Here is a 12,733-nt window from a genome sequence, read left to right on the forward strand (position 1 = left end):
AGGGTTAACCTTATGTAGTGTGGTAGTGAAAGGGTTAACCTTCTGTAGTGTGGTAGTGAAAGGGTTAACCTTCTGTAGTGTGGTAGTGAAAGGGTTAACCATCTGTAGGGTGGTAGTGAAAGGGTTAACCTTCTGTAGTGTGGTAGTGAAAGGGTTAACCATCTGTAGGGTGGTAGTGAAATGGTTCAACCGAAGGTCATAATAATCGTTGCAGCGAAGGACGACAACAAATTTACCTGGAATTGAGACCAGTTTCTGAAGTTCTTTCTTGAGTCTTGTGATTTCTTTGCACAGTTGGATGTCGTCCATCCTGTTACCAGGTAACAAACCAGACAAACAGGGGGACATTATTTCACTCAAGGACACACTCCACACTGTTGTTCTTCACTCACAGGTGAATCACTCTAATCTAATAGCTCTCAATGACAAAGCAGCAGAGTCTGAAAACCACAGAGGCCTAGGTGTCAGTGCTATTTTAGTGTCAGGCTCGTTAGAGTCAGGCTCATTAGTGTCAGGCTCGTTAGGGTCCGGCTCGTTAGTGTCAGGCTCGTTAGTGTCAGGCTCATTAGTGTCAGGCTCGTTAGGGTCCGGCTCGTTAGTGTCAGGCTCGTTAGTGTCAGGCTCATTAGTGTCAGGCTCGTTAGTGTCAGGCTCATTAGGGTCAGGCTAGTTAGAGTCAGGCTTGTTAGTGTCAGGCTTGTTAGTGTCAGGCTCGTTAGTGTCAGGCTTGTTAGTGTCAGGCTCGTTAGGGTCCGGCTAGTTAGAGTCAGGCTTGTTAGTGTCAGGCTCATTAGTGTCAGGCTCGTTAGAGTCAGGCTCATTAGAGTCAGGCTCATTGGTTAGAGTCAGGCTCATTAGTGTCAGGCTCATTGGTTAGTGTCAGGCTCGTTAGTGTCAGGCTCATTGGTTAGTGTCAGGCTCGTTAGTGTCAGGCTCGTTAGTGTCAGTCTTGTTAGTGTCAGGCTCGTTAGTGTCAGGCTTCGTAGTGTCAGGCTCATTAGTGTCAGGCTCGTTAGTGTCAGGCTCCGTAGTGTCAGGCTCATTAGTGTCAGGCTCGTTAGTGTCAGGCTCGTTAGTGTCAGGCTCGTTAGTGTCAGGCTTGTTAGTGTCAGGCTCGTTAGTGTCAGGCTTGTTAGTGTCAGGCTCGTTAGTGTCAGGCTCGTTAGTGTCAGGCTCATTAGTGTCAGGCTCGTTAGTGTCAGGCTCATTAGTGTCAGGCTCGTTAGTGTCAGGCTCGTTAGTGTCAGGCTTGTTAGTGTCAGGCTCGTTAGTGTCAGTCTTGTTAGTGTCAGGCTCGTTAGTGTCAGGCTTCGTAGTGTCAGGCTCATTAGTGTCAGGCTCGTTAGTGTCAGGCTCCGTAGTGTCAGGCTCGTTAGTGTCAGGCTCGTTAGTGTCAGGCTTGTTAGTGTCAGGCTTGTTAGTGTCAGGCTCGTTAGTGTCAGGCTAGTTAGTGTCAGGCTCGTTAGTGTCAGGCTCGTTAGTGTCAGGCTCGTTAGTGTCAGGCTCGTTAGTGTCAGGCTCGTTAGTGTCAGGCTCGTTAGTGTCAGGCTTCGTAGTGTCAGGCTCGTTAGTGTCAGGCTTGTTAGTGTCAGTCTTGTTAGTGTCAGGCTCGTTAGTGTCAGGCTTGTTAGTGTCAGGCTCGTTAGTGTCAGGCTTGTTAGTGTCAGGCTCGTTAGTGTCAGGCTCGTTAGTGTCAGGCTCGTTAGTGTCAGGCTCGTTAGTGTCAGGCTCGTTAGTGTCAGGCTCATTAGTGTCAGGCTCGTTAGTGTCAGGCTCGTTAGTGTCAGGCTCGTTAGTGTCAGGCTCATTAGTGTCAGGCTTGTTAGTGTCAGGCTCGTTAGTGTCAGGCTCGTTAGTGTCAGGCTCGTTAGGGTCAGGCTCGTTAGAGTCAGGCTCGTTAGTGTCAGGCTCGTTAGTGTCATGCTCGTTAGTGTCAGGCTTGTTAGTGTCAGGCTTGTTAGTGTCAGGCTCGTTAGTGTCAGTGTTACTTTAGTGTCAGGCTCGTTAGTGTCAGGCTCGTTAGTGTCAGGCTCGTTAGTGTCAGGCTCGTTAGTGTCAGTCTTGTTAGTGTCAGGCTTGTTAGTGTCAGGCTCGTTAGTGTCAGGCTAGTTAGTGTCAGGCTTGTTAGTGTCAGGCTCGTTAGTGTCAGGCTCGTTAGTGTCAGGCTCATTAGTGTCAGGCTTGTTAGAGTCAGGCTCGTTAGGGTCAGGCTCGTTAGTGTCAGTCTTGTTAGTGTCAGGCTTGTTAGTGTCAGGCTCGTTAGTGTCAGGCTCGTTAGTGTCAGGCTTGTTAGAGTCAGGCTTGTTAGTGTCAGGCTCATTAGTGTCAGGCTCGTTAGTGTCAGGCTTGTTAGTGTCAGGCTTGTTAGTGTCAGGCTCGTTAGTGTCAGGCTCGTTAGTGTCAGGCTTGTTAGTGTCAGGCTTGTTAGTGTCAGGCTCGTTAGTGTCAGGCTCGTTAGTGTCAGGCTCGTTAGAGTCAGGCTCATTAGTGTCAGTGTTACTTTAGTGTCAGGCTCGTTAGTGTCAGGCTCGTTAGTGTCAGGCTCGTTAGTGTCAGGCTCGTTAGTGTCAGGCTTGTTAGTGTCAGGCTTGTTAGTGTCAGTGTTACTTTAGTGTCAGGCTCGTTAGTGTCAGGCTCGTTAGTGTCAGGCTCGTTAGTGTCAGGCTTGTTAGTGTCAGGCTCATTAGTGTCAGGCTCATTAGTGTCAGGCTCGTTAGTGTCAGTCTTGTTAGTGTCAGGCTCATTAGTGTCAGGCTCGTTAGTGTCAGGCTCATTAGTGTCAGGCTCGTTAGTGTCAGTCTCCTTAGTGTCAGGCTTGTTAGTGTCAGGCTCGTTAGTGTCAGTCTTGTTAGTGTCAGGCTCATTAGTGTCAGGCTCGTTAGTGTCAGGCTCATTAGTGTCAGGCTCGTTAGTGTCAGTCTCGTTAGTGTCAGGCTTGTTAGTGTCAGGCTCGTTAGTGTCAGGCTCGTTAGTGTCAGGCTCGTTAGTGTCAGACTCGTTAGTGTCAGGCTTGTTAGTGTCAGGCTTGTTAGTGTCAGGCTCGTTAGTGTCAGGCTCGTTAGAGTCAGGCTCATTAGTGTCAGTGTTACTTTAGTGTCAGGCTCGTTAGTGTCAGGCTTGTTAGTGTCAGGCTCGTTAGTGTCAGGCTCGTTAGTGTCAGGCTTGTTAGTGTCAGTGTTACTTTAGTGTCAGGCTCGTTAGTGTCAGTCTTGTTAGTGTCAGGCTCATTAGTGTCAGGCTCATTAGTGTCAGGCTCGTTAGTGTCAGGCTCATTAGTGTCAGGCTCGTTAGTGTCAGTCTCGTTAGTGTCAGGCTCGTTAGTGTCAGGCTCGTTAGTGTCAGGCTCGTTAGTGTCAGGCTTGTTAGAGTCAGGCTCGTCAGTGTCAGGCTCGTTAGTGTCAGGCTTGTTAGTGTCAGGCTCGTTAGTGTCAGGCTTGTTAGTGTCAGGCTTGTTAGTGTCAGGCTCGTTAGTGTCAGGTTTGTTAGTGTCAGGCTCTTGGCTACATTTGAAAAAGAAACGTAACATTAATTAATACGGTCTGTATTGTATATGAATCTCGGACCCGTCGGGCTTAAGGGGTTAAGAGCCAGACTGGAGAAATGACACACAGGTAAAAGGGGTAATGATAGCAAGCTCTGATGGGTTCAGTTGGAGATGAGATGATAGCGAGCTCTGATGGGTTCAGTTGGAGACGAGATGATAGTGAGCTCTGAGGGTTCAGTTGGAGACGATATGATAGCAGACTGAGGGTTCAGTTGGAGACGAGATGATAGTGAGCTCTGAGGGTTCAGTTGGAGACGAGATGATAGTGAGCTCTGAGGGTGCAGTTGGAGACGATATGATAGTGAGCTCTGAGGGTTCAGTTGGAGACGAGATGATAGTGAGCTCTGAGGGTGCAGTTGGAGACGATATGATAGCAGACTGAGGGTTCAGTTGGAGACGAGATGATAGTGAGCTCTGAGGGTTCAGTTGGAGACGAGATGATAGTGAGCTCTGAGGGTGCAGTTGGAGACGATATGATAGTGAGCTCTGAGGGTGCAGTTGGAGACGATATGATAGCAGACTGAGGGTTCAGTTGGAGACGAGATGATAGCAGATTCTGAGGGTTCAGTTGGAGACGAGATGATAGTGAGCTCTGAGGGTGCAGTTGGAGACGATATAATAGCAGACTGAGGGTTCAGTTGGAGACGAGATGATAGCGAGCTCTGAGGGTTCAGTTGGAGATGAGATGATAGCAGATTCTGAGGGTTCAGTTGGAGACGATATGATAGTGAGCTCTGAGGGTGCAGTTGGAGATGAGATGATAGCAGATTCTGAGGGTTCAGTTGGAGACGATATGATAGTGAGCTCTGAGGGTGCAGTTGGAGATGAGATGATAGCAGATTCTGAGGGTTCAGTTGGAGATGAGATCATAGCAGATTCTGAGGGTTCAGTTGGAGACGAGATGATAGTGAGCTCTGAGGGTTCAGTTGGAGACGAGATGATAGCGAGCTCTGAGGGTTTCATTAGCTATAAATACCTCCGCCACAAATGAGTCACTCCTCCTTGCTGTTGTATCTGATCTCATACCCTGGCAGACTCAGGTGCACGTTTGAAAACACGAAGGGTCAGATACACTCACATGCTGCTTCCGCTGGATGGCTATCATTACAATAACACAGAGGAGGAGAGCATAATGGCCCCTGATGGAAAAACACTCCAGGCTCCTCTCTCCAGAGGACGTCACCATCATCCCAGGTACTTCAGGATTCTATATTTAAGGGTTCTGACCCATATAGGCAACTGAACGCTGTACATTTGTGCGTTTATTTGTGTGACGATGATGGTTTCAGGGGGGAGCTTCCGGAGTCGTGTTCTTCATATGCATTGTAGCATTTTGGGCTCAGTGGCAACCCTGAATGCATCTGCTGCGAAACAACACAAGGCCTTTCACAGAATGTTTAGAGCATGGGTCGGCAACCTGCGGCTCTTTAGCCAATCAGTTGCGGCTCCCTGGCCAAAAATATATATATTTTTTTTTACTTTTTTTTTTTTTTTTTTGGAGATCGATGTCATACTGTGACACTGAAATGAAAAAATATTTCATCAACTAAAATATTTAGTCAACAAATATTTCATCAACAAAAATATACAGTACGTCACACCCCGCGCCTCTCCCTGCCGTCTGCAAGTGGCTAATCTTGAGTTTCCGACCCCCCAGTAAGCTAACCATGGATAAATCCAAAAAAAGGAAAGTCTGAGGAAAATAGAGGGTTTAATTCAGCGTGGACAGATTAATTTGCTTTCACGACTAACGATACAGGCTTACCTGTATGCCTGATATGTGGTGCGAAATTTGCGAACAACGAAAACATTTCTTTTTATTTTATAGATTTTCCACAAATAAGGGAAGGACTCAAATAGAGCTGCATAGTTCAGGGTTTTATTTCAAAGTAGGTTTACAGATGCCAGTGTTTTTCTCTTTTTCTGTGTTTTATTTCAAAGTAGGTCTACACATGGTAGTCTTTTTTCAAAGTGGACTACTTTTTATTTTATAAATGTTCCACAAATAAGGGAAGGACTCAAATATACCTGAATAGTTCAGGGTTTTATTTCAAAGTCGGTCTACAGACACCAGTGTTTTGTCTCCTCTTCTGTGTTTTATTTAAAAATAGGTCTACACAGCCAGTATTTTTCTCCTCTTCATAAGAGTTTGAGGTTTCCCTTTGTTATAACAGGTAAAAACAGCAATAAAAAGTGGGAGGGGAAAAAAGTGGCTCTTTTGATAGTAAAGGTTGCTGACCGCTGGTTTAGAGTGACCAATCCATGTAGTAGTAGTGGTGGTAGTATTAGTGGTAGTGGTAGTAGTAGTAGTAGTAGTAGTAGTAGTAGTAGTAGTAGTAGTAGTAGTAGTAGTAGTAGTAGTAGTAGTAGTAGTACGAGTGAATTTCCTTTCTACGGAAGGAGGTTAGTAGAAATGTACTGTGATGCTTTCATATTTGACCTCCTTGCCCTGTCAGGACTAGGGTGACCAGGTGTCCCCCTTTTGGTTGTACTGTCCCACCATTTGACCGAATGTCCCGCGTCCCACATATTGAGAGGATGTCCCTCTTTTCGAAGCAAAAAAAAAACATTGGTCTAAAAGCCCCTCCCTACAGTAAACGTAGCAACCCGCCTCTTGTCCACACACATTGCTCTGCTCATGTCGCTACCTCATATCGCAGATCTGATTGGTTAGGTAGTAATTTAGCGCTCAGCTCGTGAGAGTCGTGACGCTACCTCATATCGCAGATATGATTGGTTATAGTAATTTAGCGCGCTGTCAAAATGTTGCGCGCTGTCAACGTTTAGCGAGCTGTCAAAACGGAAAACACAACAACATTACAAGCAAACTATGAATTAAGATGGAAAGCAGTAAAAATAAACTGACCTGCAGTTACAACCAAGACTGGCAAACGACACATGCTGGGTGAGGCCGATGTCAGGCAATCCTCAGGGAGCTTTCTGTGTTTTGTGTCATAGTTCGTTTTCAATTGCTCATGGAGGAGAATACGACTTGAAGCGCCACAGTGGACGTGAGTCTCACATGAAAGTGGCTCACCAAAAAGAAACATCCAGATCTATGGATATGTTTCTTCTTAAACCAAAAAATGATAGCCAGACGGACAAGGTCACTGCAGCGGAGATAACAAGCATCTATCACACTGTACAACACTCCCATTCATACAGGTCAGCCGACTGTGGTAGCAAGCTAGCTCCTGTCATTTGGCCAGACTTAGATATTGCAAAAAAAATATTGTGTGGTCGTACAAAAGCTACATCCATAGTTATCCATAGTTATAGAGAAACACAATTTATTTGTATTATTATTTTTGTTCCCTAGTGTTCCCTAGTTCTGCATGTGTTAACAGGGAATATCGAACACAAGACATTCCTGTCAAGTGATAAAGTTTGAATATTTAAAACAGATGTTAGGTGGTAACAAGCCGGCTGCCAATGCCAAGATGAATGTGGAGAGATATAATTCTGTATTTAATTTGTATTTATTTTGATTTAACCTTTATCTATTTGGTGAAGACGAGTTATTCTAATAAAAAAAATCACAATATCTATCTGTCCCACTTTGTCCCACCAAAATCTTACTGTTGTCCTGCTTTTGGACTTTTTGCATCTGGCCCCATTCCTCGTACGTGGTTCAACTAAGTCGATCAAGATGTCATTATCCAGCTTCAGTTAACCCGATGTTTGAAGTCGGGATTTTCCTGTTCCTCGAAGGTGGATTCAGTCTCGTTAACTCAAGCCAGACTTGCGACTCAGGCTAAATGCGCGCGGCCGCTTCAGGTGAAAAGCCAGCACGTATCGATGGCAGAGATCCTGATTCTCTAACGGCATTGATTGATTAATTGATTTGAAACTTTATTGACAGATTGCAATACGGCTCAATCGCCTCGCCGACAAGTTAAATGCGTTATCTATAGGCTAATTTTAAGTCCCTCATTACCTCAATCAATCAGATTATATTTCTTTAAACTTGCCTGCTGGATTGAATAATCAAATGAGATCTTGCTAGCGAAAATAATTAGTTAAACTGTTAAACAGAATTACGATACGGCTCTCTTACCCATTGATTGATGTATAGTCGATCTTTAACTTATCTCTACTGTGGTCTAACGGGTTGTTCGTTTGACTTTCACGCAGACGACCGGTGTTCGAGACCCTAGTCTTTTCCTTCTTTTTGCAATATAGGAATAATTCAATTTGGTGCACGTTGAGAGCTATATAAAGAATGACATCCTCAATGCATGTAGATTTATAATATTTTAACTTAAAACCAGGCTACTTTGGCGTATAATCATTAATATTATATTCAAGAAAATTATATTGGAAACACAGGGTTTTGAATCCCGGTCGCTGGGTTGGCAGGCTTGAGCACTACCGCTGGGCCACTGTGCCAGATGGGATAAATTCATTGTTTATACATTAATGAACGAGAGACCCGTGTTTAGAATATTCCTTATTTTGAATGAAGTTTTATTTCTTTATCTTCATTCATTAATGTGACGTCAACGGCTCATTCAATTCCTCAAATCCGTCAAACAGCGCATCTCATCAGACATCTTAATCCCAGTTACAATTAAAATAACCACGTCATAATGTGTACATCGCACCGAGCGAGCGCCACGGTATATATAACGTGCATTATTTAGGACAAAGTGAATTTAGTATCAGCATTTTGGGTCTATTTTACATTTCAAAAGCCCCCTCTGGAAGAATGGAGCACAAAAACGTAATTCAGAATGGTATAATGCAGATCGTAGACTGTGGGAATAGTTTCAGGAAACGGGCTGTCACTTTTTTGCGGGGGCGTGGCGATGGTTCAGGCTAACTTGAACTTAAACTCTGCTTTCGACCAGGCTCAAACTTTTGGATCTGTTGTCATGGTGATTTGGAAAATCCACGTACGGGGAACCGGAAAGTCCGGCTAACTCAGTTATCCAGTTAAAGTTATCCGGCTAACTCAGTTATCCAGGTACGTGGAACGGGGCCCTGGTCACCCTAGTCAGGACTATTAAGAAAACAACACAGATCTGCATAATACATACCAGAGAGCACAATGAATTCGAACAGGAATACCATTTAATTCGCCTTATTCACCTCGCTGCCATCTTTATTTTCGTATGATCATTGCATTTATATAATGAAAGAATGAAGGAATGATCATTGTATTTATATAGCCCTTTCTTCTAGACACACATTTACATTTACATTTTGTCATTTAGTATTTATTATAATTATAATTATTATAAAATTTGACCAATATGGCGGCAAAGTGAATGAGGCGACTCTTCAAATGAAAAGGCCTTGTTGTTACCTTTTTAATTCAATCCCACCTGTAACTGACAGATCCTAATAAAACCGAAACAAAACCCCAGTCGATAAGAAAACAAGCTACAGCTGTTCTATCAAGAATACGACAGTAATTGCTTTTCCACATGAGTAGAGTTGTTGTTGTTGTTGTTTTTGTTATATTATCATCGCTACCTGATCTCCTCGCTGTCAAAGCAGAGGCGGGCGTGGGAAGAAGACAACCCAGTAGTGAATAAACTCCTGTCCTCTGAGATAATGAGGAAAACCCAGCACCTACATGCCTCATACACTGTATAGGTTAAGTTGCCTGTGTGTTTAAGTTCAAGTTTTGTTTTATTTGTCACATATAAGGACATGTACATTACAGTGAAATGATTGGTTCTGTATGAGCCTGAAATTGTGCTTCATACAGTAAAAAAAAGTTAAAAAAAAATAAAGATCAAACACTATACAACAATGGGCGGCTGGGTGGCGCAGCGGACATTGTACTCGTCACCAACGCATGAGACACCGGTATCGAATCCGGCTGTCAGCGTTACCTCCGGCTTGGACCGGTCGTCATACTGACTCAATTGGCAGAGTCAGCGGGAGGGGAGTCGATGGGTGGTAGTCTGGTCGTTGTGAGCAGCGACTCCTACAGGTCGGTCAGGGCGCCTGCACAGCAAAGACAGGAAATGGCGGGGGCAGTGTGAGCCTCCCACACGTTACACCTTGCCAATGAGAGTCCGCGCTGGCAGGTGAAAAGAAGTGACTGGCTGCCTCCACATGTATCGGAGGGGACATGTGATGGGCTTCTATCCTCCCTACGACCGGCCAGTGGGGGGCAACGATCAGGACAGGGGAGGGAGAATTGGCACGAGAGGAAAATTGGGATGGGAGAAAAATCACAGAAAAAAAGGAGGAGAAAAAGTAGGTAAAAAAAATACAACAATATACAAAACTAAAGTACAAAATGCTAAAATACAAAGATTTAGATTTTTTGAATGAGGTAGAGATGTATCAGCACAATCTCGATGGATGAATGAATGAATGAAAACTTTATTTAACAGATTGCAGAATGGGTACAATACAGTACGGCTCAATACATACAATTGTTAAGGGGATGCAGACCTGAGAAAGACGTTTGTCTTGTTTCCATCAGGGTCCCCCATTTTCAATTCATATAGACATTTATGACATACACAACATACATGACATTTATGGCATAGGGACACATAGGTATTTAGTACTGATACATTTGTGACATAACGGTATTCAAATATACAGTACTGTTACCCCTAGATCCTGACAGAGTATATACATATGATGGGGAGGGGACTGTACATTAGGAGGGGGTGGGTGGGTGGGAGGGAAATATACATGCGGTGGTGAGGAGACTGTCTATTAGGAGGTGGTGGGGGTTTTGGGCATTTACGGTGGCCAGTTTCGAATTGCAGCCTCCCGTAGGTGCTCTTTAAGAGCGGTTTTGAATGTGGGCAGGGATTCACATTCCTTTACAGCTTTGGGTAGGGCGTTCCACATTGTTGTGGCATAATTGCGAAACGTGTTTAGTCCCTTGTTTGAGCCGAATCTGGGTTTAACATGATTTGTTGAGCTTCCTCTGGTGTAGTGGTTGTGGTATTCACTGACCTTTGGGAAGTATTTTGACATGTACATGGGCACCCCGGTCGTATAGTGTATCTTGTAGACCAGGCCCATTGCAAGTTGCTGTACTCTGTCGTCTACTCTAAGCCATCCTAGGTTGGCAAAGTGGGCAGGGGTGAGGTGGGTTCTGGGGTTCAGGTCAAGTAGTAGTCTGACCAGTTTGTTTTGTGATGTTTGTAATTTTGTTTTAAGCGCCTTTGAGGTGCTTTGGTACCATGAGGTGCATGCATAGTCATAGTACCCTTGAATGAGTGCTCCTGCCAGAGTCTTCAGGGTATTCTTGTTTACCAGAGAGGAGATCCGGTACAAGAATCTAGTTCGTTGGTTGACTTTTTTTATTACATTGGATGCCATTTTGTCACAGGAAAGATTTGCCTCTAGGATGGAACCCAGGTAGGTAATTTCGTCTTTCCTTGTGACAATATTGTCACCCACTGTAACTGAGAATCCGTCGGTCTTGCTGAGTTTGTTATTTGAACCGAAGAGAATGGACTCTGTTTTGCCCATGTGTAATGATAGTTTGTTATCAGCGAGCCATATGCAGATTTTGCCTAGTTCCGTGCTGAGGGTTTTTTCAACCTGCAATTTGTTCTTGTCAGAGACCAGCAGGGCTGAGTCGTCCGCAAACAGGAACAAGTTGCAGTCACAGGCTGACGACATGTCATTTGCATAAATTAGGAAGAGTAGCGGTCCTAGTATGCTTCCTTGTGGAACACCACAGCTCACTGTGATGGGGGGGGGATAGAGTACCGTTTACCTCTACCATCTGTTCTCTCCCCTCCAGGTAGGATTGCATCCAGCTCACTGATAAGCTATCAAAACCAATTGCTTTTAGCTTGTCCATTAGAATAGAGTGATTGACAGTGTCGAAGGCCTTTTGTAGGTCCAGCATGACCATGCCGCAATATTTGCCCGCGTTCACCTCTTGTTTGATGTGGTCGTTCAAATAGAGGAGGCATGTGTCAGTGGAGTGGGACGTTCTGAAGCCAGATTGGAATTCGTAGATTAGATTTTTTTCCGCCAAGTACTTTTCGACCTGTTCATAGACTATTTTCTCCATGACTTTCGAGATGGAGGTAAGAATAGAAACAGGGCGGTAGTTGCCTGGGTCTAATTTGCTGCCCTTTTTGTGTAGAGGGGTCACTCTCGCAATTTTGAAGTCCTTGGGGACGTGCCCCTGTTTTATAGAGAGGTTTATTATGTGTGTGATGACTGGGGTGATGGCGGCTGCTGCGTCTCTGAGGAATTTGGAGGGGATGTTGTCATGGAGAGGCGGCCGAGCACCATCTTTTATGATTTGAATGTTAATTTAATGATTTTAATGTTAATTTAATGATTTGAATGTTAATATGGAAGAGCTTAACCCATTTAGACCTAAAACTCCTGCTAAAAATGCCTGTTAAAACCTATGCAATTATTCTACACAATCTCTTAAAACCTAAGGGTTTTTTGGAAAGATTTTCAGAATTGTCAATCTTCACTAAAACCTTTTATATCTCAGCCTCTGGAGCAGATTGAAACATAATGTGCATCATGGCCGCCTAGTTATAGTTGAAAGTGGGGGGTGCAAGATTTTTTTCTTTTATTTATTTTTTGATAAGCACGACCCCCTCCACGGCAGATTCTTTTTTAAATGTAATGAACCTGTACGTGCAATTTCCTGCAATATAGAGCCTTCAATCTTGACCAATAAAGCTGCTCTTTTCACTATAAAACTCAGTTTATATTGCAGTATGATAGCCAATTACTATAATAATAATAATAATATATTAATATATATATATATACTGTATACTGTATATAGATTTTTCGCTCATTTATTTTTATTAAATCAATCTCCTTTCAAATAGGCCAAGTTTTTAATAAGAAAGATAAAAAAGATATATTTCCATTACCTGTAACTCTTGTGTCTCTTTCTCTCCTTCTCTGCCTCCTCCCTGAGTCTGCAGTGCACAGTCATGACATCGATCTCCAGAAAAAATTTATTAATAAAAAAAAAAAGTAAAACTTTTTTTTTTCTTTTTTTTTTCTGCCCCTCGTCACTAGAGGCCCACGGGCCGTGTCCATCGTTAATCCGGCCCTGCTCGTCTGCCATATAGATAGCGAACGTTAACATTTGCAAACGAAGTCAACGTCATCCAGCTGACAGATAATATGACAACGTTAGCTAGCGGCTAGCACTAAAGCTAACGCCAACCAGAGGGAAACGTTGTTATCATTATTATTATTAGAGGATTTACG

At 43.9% G+C, this 12,733-nt stretch overlaps 1 protein-coding gene across 1 annotated transcript in view; it reads right to left on the minus strand.

The window, feature by feature from the left end:
* LOC311240273 (bMERB domain-containing protein 1) overlaps nt 1-12,733 on the minus strand; it is a gene marked incomplete at its 5' end in the record, with an annotated part of 84,067 nt that overhangs the window by 16,320 nt on the left and 55,014 nt on the right. Inside the window, one exon of the mRNA XM_084328831.1 lies at nt 237-310. Coding sequence (XP_084184957.1) covers nt 237-310 — 74 coding nt within the window. The remainder of the gene's footprint in view (nt 1-236; nt 311-12,733) is intronic.

The sequence above is a fragment of the Notolepis coatsorum genome (assembly GCF_963971535.1).
Source record: "Notolepis coatsorum genome assembly, chromosome: 14".
NCBI lineage: Eukaryota > Metazoa > Chordata > Actinopteri > Aulopiformes > Paralepididae > Notolepis > Notolepis coatsorum.